This window comes from Diabrotica virgifera, chromosome 9 (assembly GCF_917563875.1).
Source record: "Diabrotica virgifera virgifera chromosome 9, PGI_DIABVI_V3a".
In the NCBI taxonomy this organism is placed as follows: Eukaryota; Metazoa; Arthropoda; class Insecta; order Coleoptera; family Chrysomelidae; genus Diabrotica; species Diabrotica virgifera.
The window spans coordinates 151350407-151364787 of NC_065451.1; the positions used below are offsets into that span (position 1 = coordinate 151350407).

Sequence of the window (14381 nt, forward strand, 5' to 3'; positions counted from 1 at the left end):
AATTTCCTATGAATGAAATAATCAGTAGTAATAACCCGAAGACATTGATAATATTGTAGTAAAGAAAACATAGACGTTATCACAAACAATTTGTTTTACAACTGACGACCGGTTTCGCTGTCTACAATATTCACAGCATCCTCAGGTCCGGTTAAAGTAAAATTAAATGTTTCCGGTATAAGGGAAGAATATAGTAGTATTCAATATTATACTTTTCTCTGCACTTTGGTAGGGGGATGGTTGGTAAAGGGAAAGATTTGAATGTAATATATTAACTAAACATCGGTAGGATCTAGAGGGGTTTAGTAAGGAAATACGACATTAAACCGATAAACTAAAATTGTTAGTTATATATAGTGATGTTATTTTAATTAATAATGTAGATTTTATTTATATATTGATTGTTAGATGTTGTTTTGGGTGTGCAACTTTTAGACAAGATTGGTCGTTTATGTAATAGTTGTGATCTGTTTGTGAATATTTGTTTGCTATGTTTAAAATTGAAGTTGAAGATGAAATTGAGCAATAGTAACGTGCTAAAAATTTTTTATATTAAAAATATTAAAATTTTCAAACAATAAAATCATTAATAAATAACTCAGAATTAAAGCTAAGTGTGAAGGTAATGTAGTAAGTAAATTACTGACCTGAGGATGCTGTGAATATTGTAGACAGCGAAACCGGTCGTCAGTTGTAAAATAAATTGTTTGTGAGAACGTCTCTCTTTTCTTTACTAAAATAGTATGGACTCACACATGCAACCCATTCATTACATTGATAATAATTGACGAAAAAATTTCAAAAGCTTCTTGCGTGGAAAGAGATTGGAAAGAGACCTCCGCCTGTGGCGTCGGTCTCTTTCCAATAAGCAGCAAGCTTGAGAAATCTGTTATTAAATTTTTAAGGATTTATCAATGTTCGAGGGTTATTCGGAAGAAAATTTTTTGCTTGACATGTTGAATTTATACCTATTATTTTATGTCAAACTTCACAATTGACATTCATGCGTATCTGTAGCAACGAAGTGAAAACAGCCCATGTGATCTGTTATCAGTGTAATGTTGCTGTAATTGGTTATTTTTATTCACATGACCTTAGATGTATAAATTTTATTGGATTTCTAAGTAAGCAAAAAATTTTAAGATATTGTTCGTCCGCTATAACTTTTCCCCTGCGTCACGATTCATTTTCAAACAAATTAAGTCAAAAGATAAAGTGAAACGTACGGCGATGTGTGTAGTATTATATTTATAGTATACATACAGTATACAAAATGTACACGTGCACGTAAAGGTTGGAATAAATTCATTTTTTCGCGAATGGGCAATTTTGGAAAAAATACCGAAACAGGTCGAATTTTATTTTTAAATTACGACTTTTTGGCATATATGTATATCATACTAGTGACGTCACTCATCTGGGCGTGATGACGTCATCGATATTTTTTTAAATGAGAATAGGGACCGTGTGATAGCTCATTCGAAAGGTAATTTAATTCCCTATCTAGCAATATAAAAATTAACATAATTATTGTTGATACAGGGTGTCCAAAAAAATTTTTTTTAATTAAATTAATTTACATAAAAAGAAGAATGTATGTAATTTATATACTTCAAAACACATTTTACTGCTTTGAGAAAACAGAAAAAAATGTTTATTTTAAAAATAATCATTGCTTTTCGCTTAAATTAAATGTTTAAACTGTCAAGAGGCAGGTGGTGCCTGCTTTAATATTGAATTTAAGCAAAAAACAATATTTATTTGTAAAATAAATATTTTTTTTATTTTCTAAGAGCAGTAAAATGTATTTTGAATTGAATAAATTACATACATTCTTCTTTTCATGCCAATTAATTTAATTCAAAAACATTTTTTTGGACGCCCTGTGTAAACAAATATGTTATTGTTTATGTTACTGAATAGAGCATTGAATTACTTTTCAAAGGAGCTATCATACGACCCATATTCTCAGTTAAAAAAATCATCGATGACGTCATAACGCCCAGATGGATGACGTCACTAGTATAATATATATGGTAAAAAGTCGTAATTTAAAAATAAAAATCGACCTGTTTCGGGATTTTTTTCGAAAATCGTCCATTCATGAAAAAATGAATTTATTCCAACCTTTACGTGCTCACTGTACAGGGTGAGGCAGATAAAAGTCCTATTAGAAATATCTCGAGAACTAAAGGAAACAGAATCATGAAAATTGGAATGAAGGGGTTTTGAAGAGTGATCTCTTTAATGAAAATATTTTCATCGATTTGCTACTTCCGGTTATACCGGAAGTGGCTTATAACTTCGTTTTTTTTAAATGGAACACCCTGTATATTTTTACATTTTTGGATTCTCCTGGATGTCTTTTTTCTTAAAATATGAGGTTTTGTAATTTTATACAGGGTAGTTTAAAAGATAATTACATTTTTTTCTTAATTTCCTAGCATCATTCACACCCTGTAGAATTGTAGTAGTTTGACATCAAAAACTATATTTATGTTCAAATGATTTTTAATATAGTTTTAATATAGTTAATGATTTTTAATATTGTTAAAAATTGTTAGTATAGCTAAATGTTGAATTGTACTATACAGGGTTGGTCGAAACTCGGAAAGAGTATTTTCTGAGTTTTTTTAAATGGAACACCCTATATTTTGTTATTGTAATGAAATGCTATTTTATGCTACTTTTTTATTGCTTAAGCATTCCCTATACCTAACTGCTTTAATTTGTGAGTTATTGGTGATTCAAGCCAAACATTAATTTCAAGAAAAAATACGTGAAATTTTATTAAGTTGGCTGTGAAAATAATTAATCACAAATAATTTTTCGGAAATAAATACATATTAATTTTGACTGATATTTAAAATGGCCAATAATGGTTGAGCTATCAAAATACCTACGTAGTTAACATTCTTGGCGCGATTAACAATTAGCACAAATTAAAGCATTTAGGTATAGGGAATGCTTAACCTTCCGCCGGTAACGTGAATTCTTGTAACATAGTTGGTAACGTCGGTCTACGACACCGACTTTTTTAATAATGAATATCTTAGGTTGTGATTTTGTGTTAATATTTTGATGTGACTAAATGTTTAACATAACTATATTTAAATAACAATATAGTAAGAAATGATCAATATTTATTTATATTCAGGAAAAAAAATGCACATTAAAGAAAGTGGCTTCTTTTAGATACTAACATAATTGACAAATAATTTACAAAAAACTGTCAAATTTTTGAATACAAAATATCAACAAACATATCGACAAGGGTTGAAATGTCACAAAAAAAATAAAATTATTCAACAAATGTCCAACACAAACTGAAACTATTGTCCGTTTTTTTCCTCATTTTTTATACACACCACTGCACCGCACTGTACGGTTCTGGTTCGGAATTAGCAACAATTTCGTCAAAAAGTTGTTGCAACCTGATTTGTTCTCTTTCATAATCAATATTCATATACAACTCCTAAAATAAAAATCTATTATTTAAACTGACTATGGACCAAAAACGACAAAAACTGACCGTTAAGTATAACATAAATGGTAACCTCGGTCTCTCACACCGTCAGGTCAAATAACATATGAACTATCCACACTTGGCCACAGATTTTTCAAGACTAAATAGTGTGATGAGAATTTGAAAGCTACCTGGCCGCGGGGACAAAAAAAAATGCGCATTTGAGTTTTACCGCGAAAAATCCGCTACGTCGGTGTCAGGGACCGTACGTTACCACTCGAAGGTTAAGAAATAAAAAAGTACCATAAAATGTCTTTTCATTGCAATACTAAAATACAGGGTGTTCCATTTAAGAAAATTCAGAAAATCCTCATTCCGAGTTTCGACCGACCCTGTATACTAAAATTTAACATTTAGCTATACTAATATTTTTTAATAATAGTAGACTATATTAAAAAACATTTTAACATAAATAGAGTTTTTGATATCCAACTACTACAATTCTACAGGGTGTGAAAATTGCTACGAAATTAATAAAAAAACGTAATTAACTTTTAAACTACCCTGTATAACATTACAAAACTGCATATTTTAAGAAAGAAGACATCGAGCAGAATCTAAAAATGTAAAAACATACAGGGTGTCCTATTTAAAAAAAACCAAGTTTTAAGCAACTTCCGGTATAACCGGAAGTGGCAAATTGATGAAAATATTTTCATTAAATAGATCACCCTTCAAAACCCCTTTATTCCAATTTTCATGATTCTGTTGCCTTTGGTTCTCTAAATATTTCTAATAGGCCAGTTATCTGCCTCACCCTATATACATATCGACGTTCGTTTCACTTTATGTCTGGACTTAATTTGTTTGAAAATGAATCGTGACGGATGGAAAAAGTTATAGCGGACGAACAATAATAGCTCTTTCCAAAATCCATTACCTATATATTGATATGCCCAATTGTTATAGTAGGTTTAGGATAGAAAACATGTTGCTTATTGTAAGATATAATACGAATATTCTAATGGTAATATTGAATAGCCTCTGTATATTGATCCACAGTTATGAAAATTATTAGTTAATACAAGCTCAAACCACACCAAATTGGTAGAAAATTATTACATATTACACATTATTTCCAGATAAATTTTTATTGGATTAGTATTAATACTATTTGTTACATTAGGTTTACTACTACATTAGGTTTGTTCTAGCATCAGTTTCAAACGGTTTGAAACCATCAGCGAATAGCGGACCAGCGCGAGTAGAGGGGATAGCACTGGTGACTGTATTATGTTCTCTCACTGACCAACTGTTTGCTGACGGTTTCTGACTAGTTTGACTGTTTGCTAGAACAAACCTATCACTATGGTAAAAACATGAACCAGACTTTTATTTTTAATGCTCCCTAGGTAAGTGCGTAAGAGACGTTTTAAAAACTTAAGATTCGGTGGAAAACCTGTGTGAATAAAAGAAGACATTATGTTGAAAAATGAGATGCATTCAAAATTTTATTTACTGTATTAATAAAAGTTCGAAAGCAAAAGTCTGGTTCATATTTCGCTGGTACCTATGATGAATGTGATTCATAATATATATCCAGTGAAAATAATAACTCTTTGATAAGTATTGGCGATTACATTTTTTTATATGCGTGTCCGCGAAGATTATAACTCCCAAAATATTTATAACGAAAATATTTAGTTCATAATAGACGCCGACGAAAACAATTATTTCCCTTTCTGTTTCGGTTTCTGCCGACGAAAACAATTATTTTTGAGAACTTTTTACTAATCATAATTTTCGTGAACCCACAAACAGAAATTAATGATGTTTTTTGACGATACTGCTCAAAAAATAAATTTTTTCGCTAACGCTTTATTAGTGATTATAATTTTCACAATCATATAATCGAAAATAATATTTTTCGCGGCGTTCATTGAAAGTTCTACTCTTAACGGCATTTTTCGGTGTTATACTTTTCGTAGGCGGCGGCGATATGACCTCATTATTGTTCATGTGCAACGAAATTTATAAGAATACGTATTAAGTTAACAAAAAACTCGTTTGCAAAATGTAAGCACAACATAAATAGTTTCACTTTGATACTTCAAGACTTTAGTGATTTCTTTAATTTTTATGTACCTGTTGATGATTAAATTGCATTAAAATAAATATTGTTCGACTTCGTATATTGTTTTTTTTTAATTCGCTTGAAACAATAAGAAATATCAGATGATTCCATATACAGTCCGTCTAATTTACTTACCGTTGCACGTCATTATCTACGCCAGAGATCTAAGTTGACATAATTGCCAAAGTATAAAAAAATCCTGAATCCACTTTAAATCAAATAGATCACATAATTATTGTAAACATGGATTATACAACAAAACAAATTAATATTCAATGTAAATAAATAAAAACTTTAGAAATTGAAAACAAGAATTAAGTTATAATGTTACGTTAAAGTAAATAATAAAAACAGTAAATATAATAAAACAAATACTTACAGTAAAGAATATAAACAAATATGAAGTGTCATCACCGCAACTGTCAAATAAATTTTACCAATTTATTCTAAAATGTCACCTTCGTTCGATTACAGTTACAGTGTGTTCCTAACAAATGTGCTTCATAAAACTCTTTATAATCCGTTTATACAAATTAAATGAAACATATTGTGTATTTTTTTAGGTTAACATTAATAGAAATCTTCAAATATTATTTATACGCGTATATAATAAAATATGCTTAGTGGCTGTAATTCCAGTGTACTAGGCAAAATGATTCTAAAAAAGAACACACCTACCGCCTAAATATTTCGTGTTTCGTTTTCACCAACAAAAATTATATATTTTAACCAAATAATCTTTCAAATATGATGTGCAAAACAATTTTGAATTCTGTTCCTCTAATGAACTTGCTTTTTTGTCCTTAAAAGTAGATTTTTTTTTAATTTCTCGTTCTTAAGAGGCCACAGTAGCGTGTCATCAAAACGGAAAACGTGTTCCAAGATTGCGGCTTTAATTTTGAATATTTTGTCGAGATATTTGGCACATACATTTTAGGCCTGGATCACGCGTACCAAAAAAAGTTGATTAATAGCAAGCTGAAAATTTGTTAATACCTTAACGGTGTCTAGTCGGACAAACTTTGATGTACGGGAACACTGGAACAGGGGAAGATTTAATTGTGGAACAGTTTAAAAATTTGGAACGTCATTACGAAAACCAAGTCCAATGTATTTTGTCGAACAGAATATCCAGTTGATTTGTTACCCTTTCACATGCAAAAATCAGCCTGCTATTACTAACCAACATGATTCCTGTCATTTGACATGTTCTTCGTGTTCCACTCATTAAAATGCCCAGTTTGTGATAAACAATAGTCTGATTTTTGCATGAGAGTTTAATGAAATGGTAACAAATCAACTGGAAGTTCTGTCCAACAAAATACATGGAACGTTTTCGTAGTCTGATGTTCGAACCTGAACCTGTAACCTGTTTTACAATTAAAGCTTCCCCTGTTCCAGTGTTTCCGTGCATCAAAGTTTGTCCGACTAGACACCGTTAAGCTATTAACAAATTTTCAGCTTGCTATTAATCAACTTTTTTTGGTACGCGGGATCCAGGTCTATTCGTAATATAGTGAAGAATGGCGGTACAGAGCCCAATTTGAAAAATATGTTAGTATGTACGTGGATATTACTCTATAACTAAATACACTATTAAAAAAACGAGCCTGTACCGCCATTAAGAAGAACAAAAAAACACACTTTCATCAAATAAACTTTTTTATTCCATGCCTGGATTTTGTGTCATATTGGAACTACTAAAATTTTTTATCTCTAACAAGAAATCGAACATATTATATGTAACTATAAATAACTGATTAGTCAACATAGAGAAACAGTCACTGTCACTTTGACAAATCTGCGTCAGATTTCTAAGTGTAACTGTATCGATATCTGTTCAGTGCAGTATTATTATTTTAAGAATTCGTTAGTGTTGATCCATAGGAAAGTAGTGTTTATTTTATAATTAATTTATTTTATTTTTGTGTAATAGAACTAAGTTGTTGGACTATTTGAAAAAAAAGATTATGTATTGTTAATAAATGTGAGTTTTACTTATAGGTAAATACATTTCGAATTCTAATGAGAGTATATAAAGTTTTAGGAGGATTTTTTATTCTAAAAATATTATTATTATTAAAAAAAAAAAAGGAAAAGTTCATTTAACGTTCTATTAAAGAAAAGGTTGAAACTAGTTAGAGTGCTTTTGGCGCTCTATGAACTAAATAAAATAATACGGCTCTTGTTTCGCTTCAGAACGAAACGACTATTTATTATTGTTTTATTATTATTTCGTGCAAATACCTAACATAAAATTTTCACCCATTTTGGTTTACTTTTATAAATATTTATTTACTATACTAAATTTACAATCAAGATGCAGTAAAAATAAACATACGAAGACACGTTAAATGCTACTAGGAGCACTCCCAAATCATACAATTTACAATGAATATACATTGTAAATCACAAATCATAATTTCCAAAGTTTATACATTGTAAATGATTCGGGAGTGCTCCTAGTAGCATTTAACGTGTCTTGGTTTGTTTATTTCTACTGCATCTTGATTGTACATTAAATATAATAATAAAATTGTTTTCTATTACTTCCATTTAGCGCGCCTATGAGTATTATATCAAAATATTGATCTTAGATAATGTCCAATATTGCCACCGTTGCCAAAGTTTCGCAAAGCTTTCGAAAAAGAGTGTGATACTATCTCCCGAAGTTATTATATTGATGACGCGCTACTGTAGTATGACGCATCTAAAATAGGTCATTTTTGATGCCTAGAATTTCCTAAACCTGTTGTCCGATTTAAGTGATATTTTTAATATGTTATAGCCTTATTCTTTAACAATATCGCTGTAATAGTATTGTTGCTAGACAGGTAAATTGTCATTATATACCGGGTGTACCAATGAAACTGTGTTTTTTCTCAAAGTTCATTACACCCTGTGCAATATTCTAGCATTTATAAAGTACTGAAATTAAAACCCAACTATAGTCTCCGGTTTTCTTAAGATTCTGTTTTTTAAATCATTATATGTCCGCAAATGCTTCATTTCCGACACGGTCAGTCTTTTTTCATGCAGAATTATCCCTTAAAGTTTGTCGAACTTATTTAGAAACATCCTATATTGATGAAGACCATGGCTAGTTGTTAAAGTACCTAACATTTTTATTATTAAATATAAGCGAATGAATAAAAAACAGAATGTTAAGAAAACCTGAGGCTATAGTTGGGTTTTAATTTAAGTATTATATAAATGCTAGAATATTCCACAAGGTGTGGTGAACTTTGAGAAAAAACAGTTTTATTGGTACACCCTGTATACAATGACAATTTACCTGTCTAGCAACAATATTGCATCGATATTGTTAAAGAACAAAGCTATCACATGTTAAAAAATCACTTTAATCGGACAACAGGTTTAGGAAATTCGAGACTTCAAAACTGACCCACTTTGTGGGGTGTCCGTTTTTCCTGCCCGTCAGTGTAGTTATCGTCTAATTATTTTAACAATATGCAAGTACTGTAAGTTCCAAAATGACTAATTTACAATGATTAATGAGATCTTAAGATACCGGCATGTGCTTTTCTTTAAAGCGCCTATTCGAATTTCTTAAACATATACCAAACATTGATACCGCCACTTTGTTGCGCATTCTGACCGATTTCCATTTCTACTATACCAGTAAAGATGAAAAGCCCTATTAACTACAAGCCTACAAAAAAGCCACTACAAATAATAATCCATACTGACCTGCTCAGTCTTTTTTGCGATAAGGGCACCCATAACTTTGCTAAAATACGAAGCTAAGAGCGGGTTAAGCGGCGGATCGCACTCCAAGAAACTGTATAATTTATCCAAAAGTACTTCATCTCTAGCAAGTCGTTCGTTTAAAGCGGGTACATCACAAGTTAGCAGCTCGCACGCTATATTTGGATACTTAAATCTACTTTTCTCTTCTATATCGATTGACGGCTCTTTCGTTATTAGAGTTACTAGCTCCTCCATGACTTCTGTCTTTTGAAGACTGAAAAGTAAAATGTATGTCACAAATATCGTATTTCGGAATGGTTTTTTACATTAGTAACACCATTGTTTATATAGGGATAGTTGGTCAGCCCAATAGGAAAATTTGTTTGATTCAAATTGAGGCAGTCACCAGATGTCCCCACAATTTCTGTCAGGGTCGCAACGTCAAAATGCATAGACACCAAGTTGGATACGATCCTATTCATAACACCCCAACTCGCATTAAGAAAAATAAATATGGAATATTTAGAAATTGAATTAATGATGTCATGCTATTATATATAGTAGCATGAGATCATTATTTCAATTTCTAAATATACCTACTCTTCTATAATATATTTATTTTTCTTAATATGTATGCGAGTTGGAGTGTTATGAATAGGATCGTATCCAACTTGGTATCTATGCATTTTGACGTTGCGACCCTGACAGAAATTGTGGACATCTGGTGACTGTCTCAATTTGAATCAAACATATTTACCTATTGGGCTGACCAACTATCTCCCTATACCGGGTGTCCACTTATATTTTCCCCAATTTTAACTGCCTATAACTTCTAAACGGCTCAAGATAGAAATATGCGGTTTTCACTGAAATGTTTTATTTTAGTAAAAGTTTTGTCTGAATGGATGGAATTTTTTATATCGCTTTCAAATACGAAATAAAAAATGGCGGATTTTTGAAAAGAACTTTGTTGACTTTTTTTTAATGGAACACCCAGTATATTCTTTTGTAAATTGAAAGAAAGGTCATTCACCTATCTAGCGATATAAAGTTTTTCAAAATCGGTTGTCAAATCACTGAGTAATTAATCTTTAAAATGAGAGTTGCAATGTGGATATCACATACCTAAATAACATAACTAAGCAAGTTATGTGATTTCCACATTGCATCTCTCATTTTAAAAATTAATTGCTCAGTCATTTGACAACCGATTTAAAAAAATTTTATATCGCGGGATAGATAAATGACCGTTTTTTCAAGTTTTTAGGTAAATGACCATTTTTATATCGCTTTTAAATAAAAAATGGCGGATTTTTGAAAAAAGAAATTTTTTGACTTTTTTTATTAAAACACCCAGTATATTTTTTTGTGTCTTAAAAAACGGTCATTTACCTATCCAGCGATATAAAAATTTTTAAAATCGGTTGCCAAATGACTGTAGTGATGAGCAAAACAAGAACAAGACCAAGAGCAGCCTAGTCTTGGTCTTGTTCTTGCAAGCTTGGTCTTGGTCTTGCAGCTAAAAGGCAGTCTTGGTCTTGGTCTTGCACTAGCCGGTCTTGTTCTTGGTCTTGCTGCAAGAGTCTTGCTGGTCTTGCTTTTTTGGTAGTAATAATTTGAACCAAACAATTTCGAATAAAATGTACATTGAAATAAATAAAGATGCGAAGAATGAAACTATATTTTTTTCTTTAAAATTTTAACAGAATGTAGAATGTAGTTTCAAACGGATACCAATTTTAACATTATACATTCACCTAATGACCTAATTATTTCTCTCTATATAAAGAGATTAGAGTATTTTTTATAATGGTAATGTTTATCAGTAGGAAAAACCTGCATTTACAACCCTTGTTGCAATTGCCGGCCTTCGGTTGTGTCACGTTGTGTTTTGCATGCTGTCGATACCTGCCGCCTGCCTTCAGACCACGTCTTGAGTCTGGATTATTGTTTATTGCCCCTGTATTTTAATAAAATTTTAAAGAAAAAGAGCTTCTTAAAGGTGCCACAAATGGTCGGGGACCTTCAATTCACGGATTTTACGAAAAGGGATAAACGGTTTATAGTTGTTAACAGATAATGATCTGCTCCTTTCACTCGAACACTGTAGTATTTATCCAACGAGGGTCAAATGTATGAACATAAATTAAATTTTTTTAAGAGAACACAAAAATCAAATATTTTTTACTCTATTTAATCATTATTTAATATAATTAACTTTTTTTATAAACTCACTAAAACATACTTTTTAGTAAATACGTACATATTTACCATACCTATTTATAGACCTAATATTATAACATAATAACTAAACCTAATGGGGAGTTATAAACGCCTAATTCTGTAATTTGTTATCTTGCAGTTCTTTAATTTTATTTAAACTACATTGCTCTCGTAACACGAGTTATTCGCACTTTTTATTTTCACATATTTTTGGATTGAATACCCATTATGGCATTTAAAAAGTTGAAAATATTCGGATGTGGGTAGTAAAAACTAGAATTTAAAACACACTGAAATTATGCGCATGCATTTCAAGTGCGGCACATACTATTTGTACTACTGGCCCTTTCTGGGGAAAACCTACGATTCTTCCAAATAGTTTTCAACTATGAAATCAGTAAAATTCTTTACACGTTTGTCATCCGGGATTTTCACAAATAATTCAACTTCCAACTTTCGTTGATTGTAAAAAATTAATCCAAAAAATAATTTAAAAAATTTCCCAGTATCGGAATTTTTGTCATTATATTCAGAAACTGAATCTAAGCTTTGGATTTTTCGATACCAAGCTTGACACATTACAATCGACAACCAGTTATTTTTTATTCAGGCCACAATCCCTTTTCAAAATCTAATATGATATTTTTTGTATTCATTTTAAATTTAACGACCTACATTTTTCCTCGATTATGCGAAAAGAATTGAAATAAGTGTCAGTATTTTTATTAGACAAAAAAGCGAAAACTACTGGTAATTAAAAACCGTTTTTAATTGCATTTTTTTAATGGATTACCCTATCTATAATTACATTTTTTTGTCTTACAAGTAATTTCAATTGTCCTTGAACTGTCGCCGATTGAAAACTTGCCTTCTGGACACTTTGAAGGTTGAGAAAATGCAAACCGTTTGACTTAAGGTTGATATGAACCCTTAATTAATTTGTTTCTGATCCTAGAGATGGCTGTACTGTAGCATGTTACTGTGGTAACATTTTCAACTTAATTGTAGATTTCTACATGATGACTCTGTAATAATGTAGAAACCTGAACACTATTCTGTCCTTACACCCATTGGCTCAATTGGCCCTGTTGCCAAATTGTTTAGACAGTAATTTTATCAAGGCCTAATAACAAAATGTAATGTTAGCAAGAAACATTTAGTCTATGCCGTGATGCCGCTCCCGTCTAAAAAAAATTATGGTTCGGTTTCTCTGCGGATTCCTATTCAGAAATGTTCTCTTTAAGGAAATATGAACGCAGGGCGAAATTTTTGGCCAGAAATTGTTTAAAATTTTTTTTTTAAGAAATTTAAAAGATCACCCTTTTTGCTCCGGAAAATATTTTTTTAGGTTTTTTGATCCATTCTAACAAGAAAGGTATGTTGTCATTTTTCTCAAAAGTTGATAGATTTCGAGTTAAGGGCGATTTAAAATCTGAAAAATGCGATAATACGCATTTTCGAAGTTTAAAAACTTAGATTTATGTATATTAATATATCTGAAATAGCCAAGTGCTTGTATTAAAGTTTAAACATTTTTTTTTTCAAAATTATGAAGAGTAGTCGGTTCTGTCTTAAATTTAGACCGTTCTTTTTAAAATGTATCAAAGAATATATAGTGAGTAGAAGTTTACGGCCCTGTAACGTTTTAGCATAGGATTTTGCGTTCCAACTGAGTAGGTGCTATGGAGGTGCATAGATCTGACAACGTCCGTAGTCACCGTCATCTCACCACCGCCCGCTCTGCGGCCGTAACATCCCTCGTCAACAAGCCTCCTTATAAACGTGACCATCTGTTTCATATAAAAGCTTTCTCTATGAGCTATATTATATTCGTTCAATTTGTTGATGTTATTATGCGTCCATCCAATTTTAATGCCGATGCGGCAGGTTATATTTCAACAATCTTCTATTTTGCACGGGAAAATATTTTTTCAGGTTTTTAGGGTAATACTAAATAAAAAAGTTTGTTTACATTTTTCTGACAAGTTCACAGTTTTTGAGTTATAAGCGATTTAAAATCTGAAAAATGCGAACATACGCATATTCGAGTTAGAGGCTTGAAAACTGATAATTATTATTATTTTTGTAGTTGATAAGTGCCTAAAATCGAAGCTTAAACATTTAATTTTAAGATTTTGCTGGGTAACCGGGGCTTATTTCAAAAATAAATCGTTGTTTTTTACTTGTTAATTATGGGCGTTAAAAATAAAATTTAATAGTTATTTATGATATAAGTGTTAAAAGTTTAAAAGTACACGTTTAAGGCAGGCATGTGAAAGTTTGCAGAATCAGCGAAGCGAATTCTGCAATTCATCAGTGCCTTAAAAATGTACTTTTTAACACGTATATCATACAATATTTTTTCTACAAACGTCTTATATATCAACAATTATAATTTATTCATTCTCACTTACAGGACAATGACAATACCTACAAAAACTTTTACTCTGACATCCCATTTTTATATTTTTCTTGACATTACATCAAAACCGTCTATATTGTCAATACGTAAATCATAACATAACAACTATAGAATAACATCTACTTTTATTGTTGTAAGTATATTCTAACAAATTTTAATAGTTTTTTCTACAAACGTGTTAAAAATGCAATAATACAGTTCAAATTAAATTTTACAAAACGTTTTAAACTACCTTTTTCAAATTGAGCAAGTTGTACTATTAATATTAATGTTAATAAATGAAATATGAAATATAAATATTTTGACGTTTCACAATTTGACAATTCACTTTTAACTGCAGTGCCTCAAAAATTTTAAAGCACTAGTGCCTTAAAGTAGCATTTTTAATGCTCGTATGGAGTGCTAAAAATTGCATTTTTAACACG

At 30.8% G+C, this 14381-nt stretch overlaps 1 protein-coding gene across 3 annotated transcripts in view; it reads right to left on the reverse strand.

Moving 5' to 3' along the window:
* The window catches only part of LOC126892333 (serine/threonine-protein phosphatase 6 regulatory subunit 3-B), a 169245-nt gene that overhangs the window by 103160 nt on the left and 51704 nt on the right, over positions 1-14381 (reverse strand). For all 3 annotated transcript variants that reach the window (XM_050661844.1, XM_050661842.1, XM_050661843.1), the window contains exon 4: positions 9312-9585. In XM_050661844.1, coding sequence (XP_050517801.1) covers positions 9312-9585 — 274 coding nt within the window. The remainder of the gene's footprint in view (positions 1-9311; positions 9586-14381) is intronic.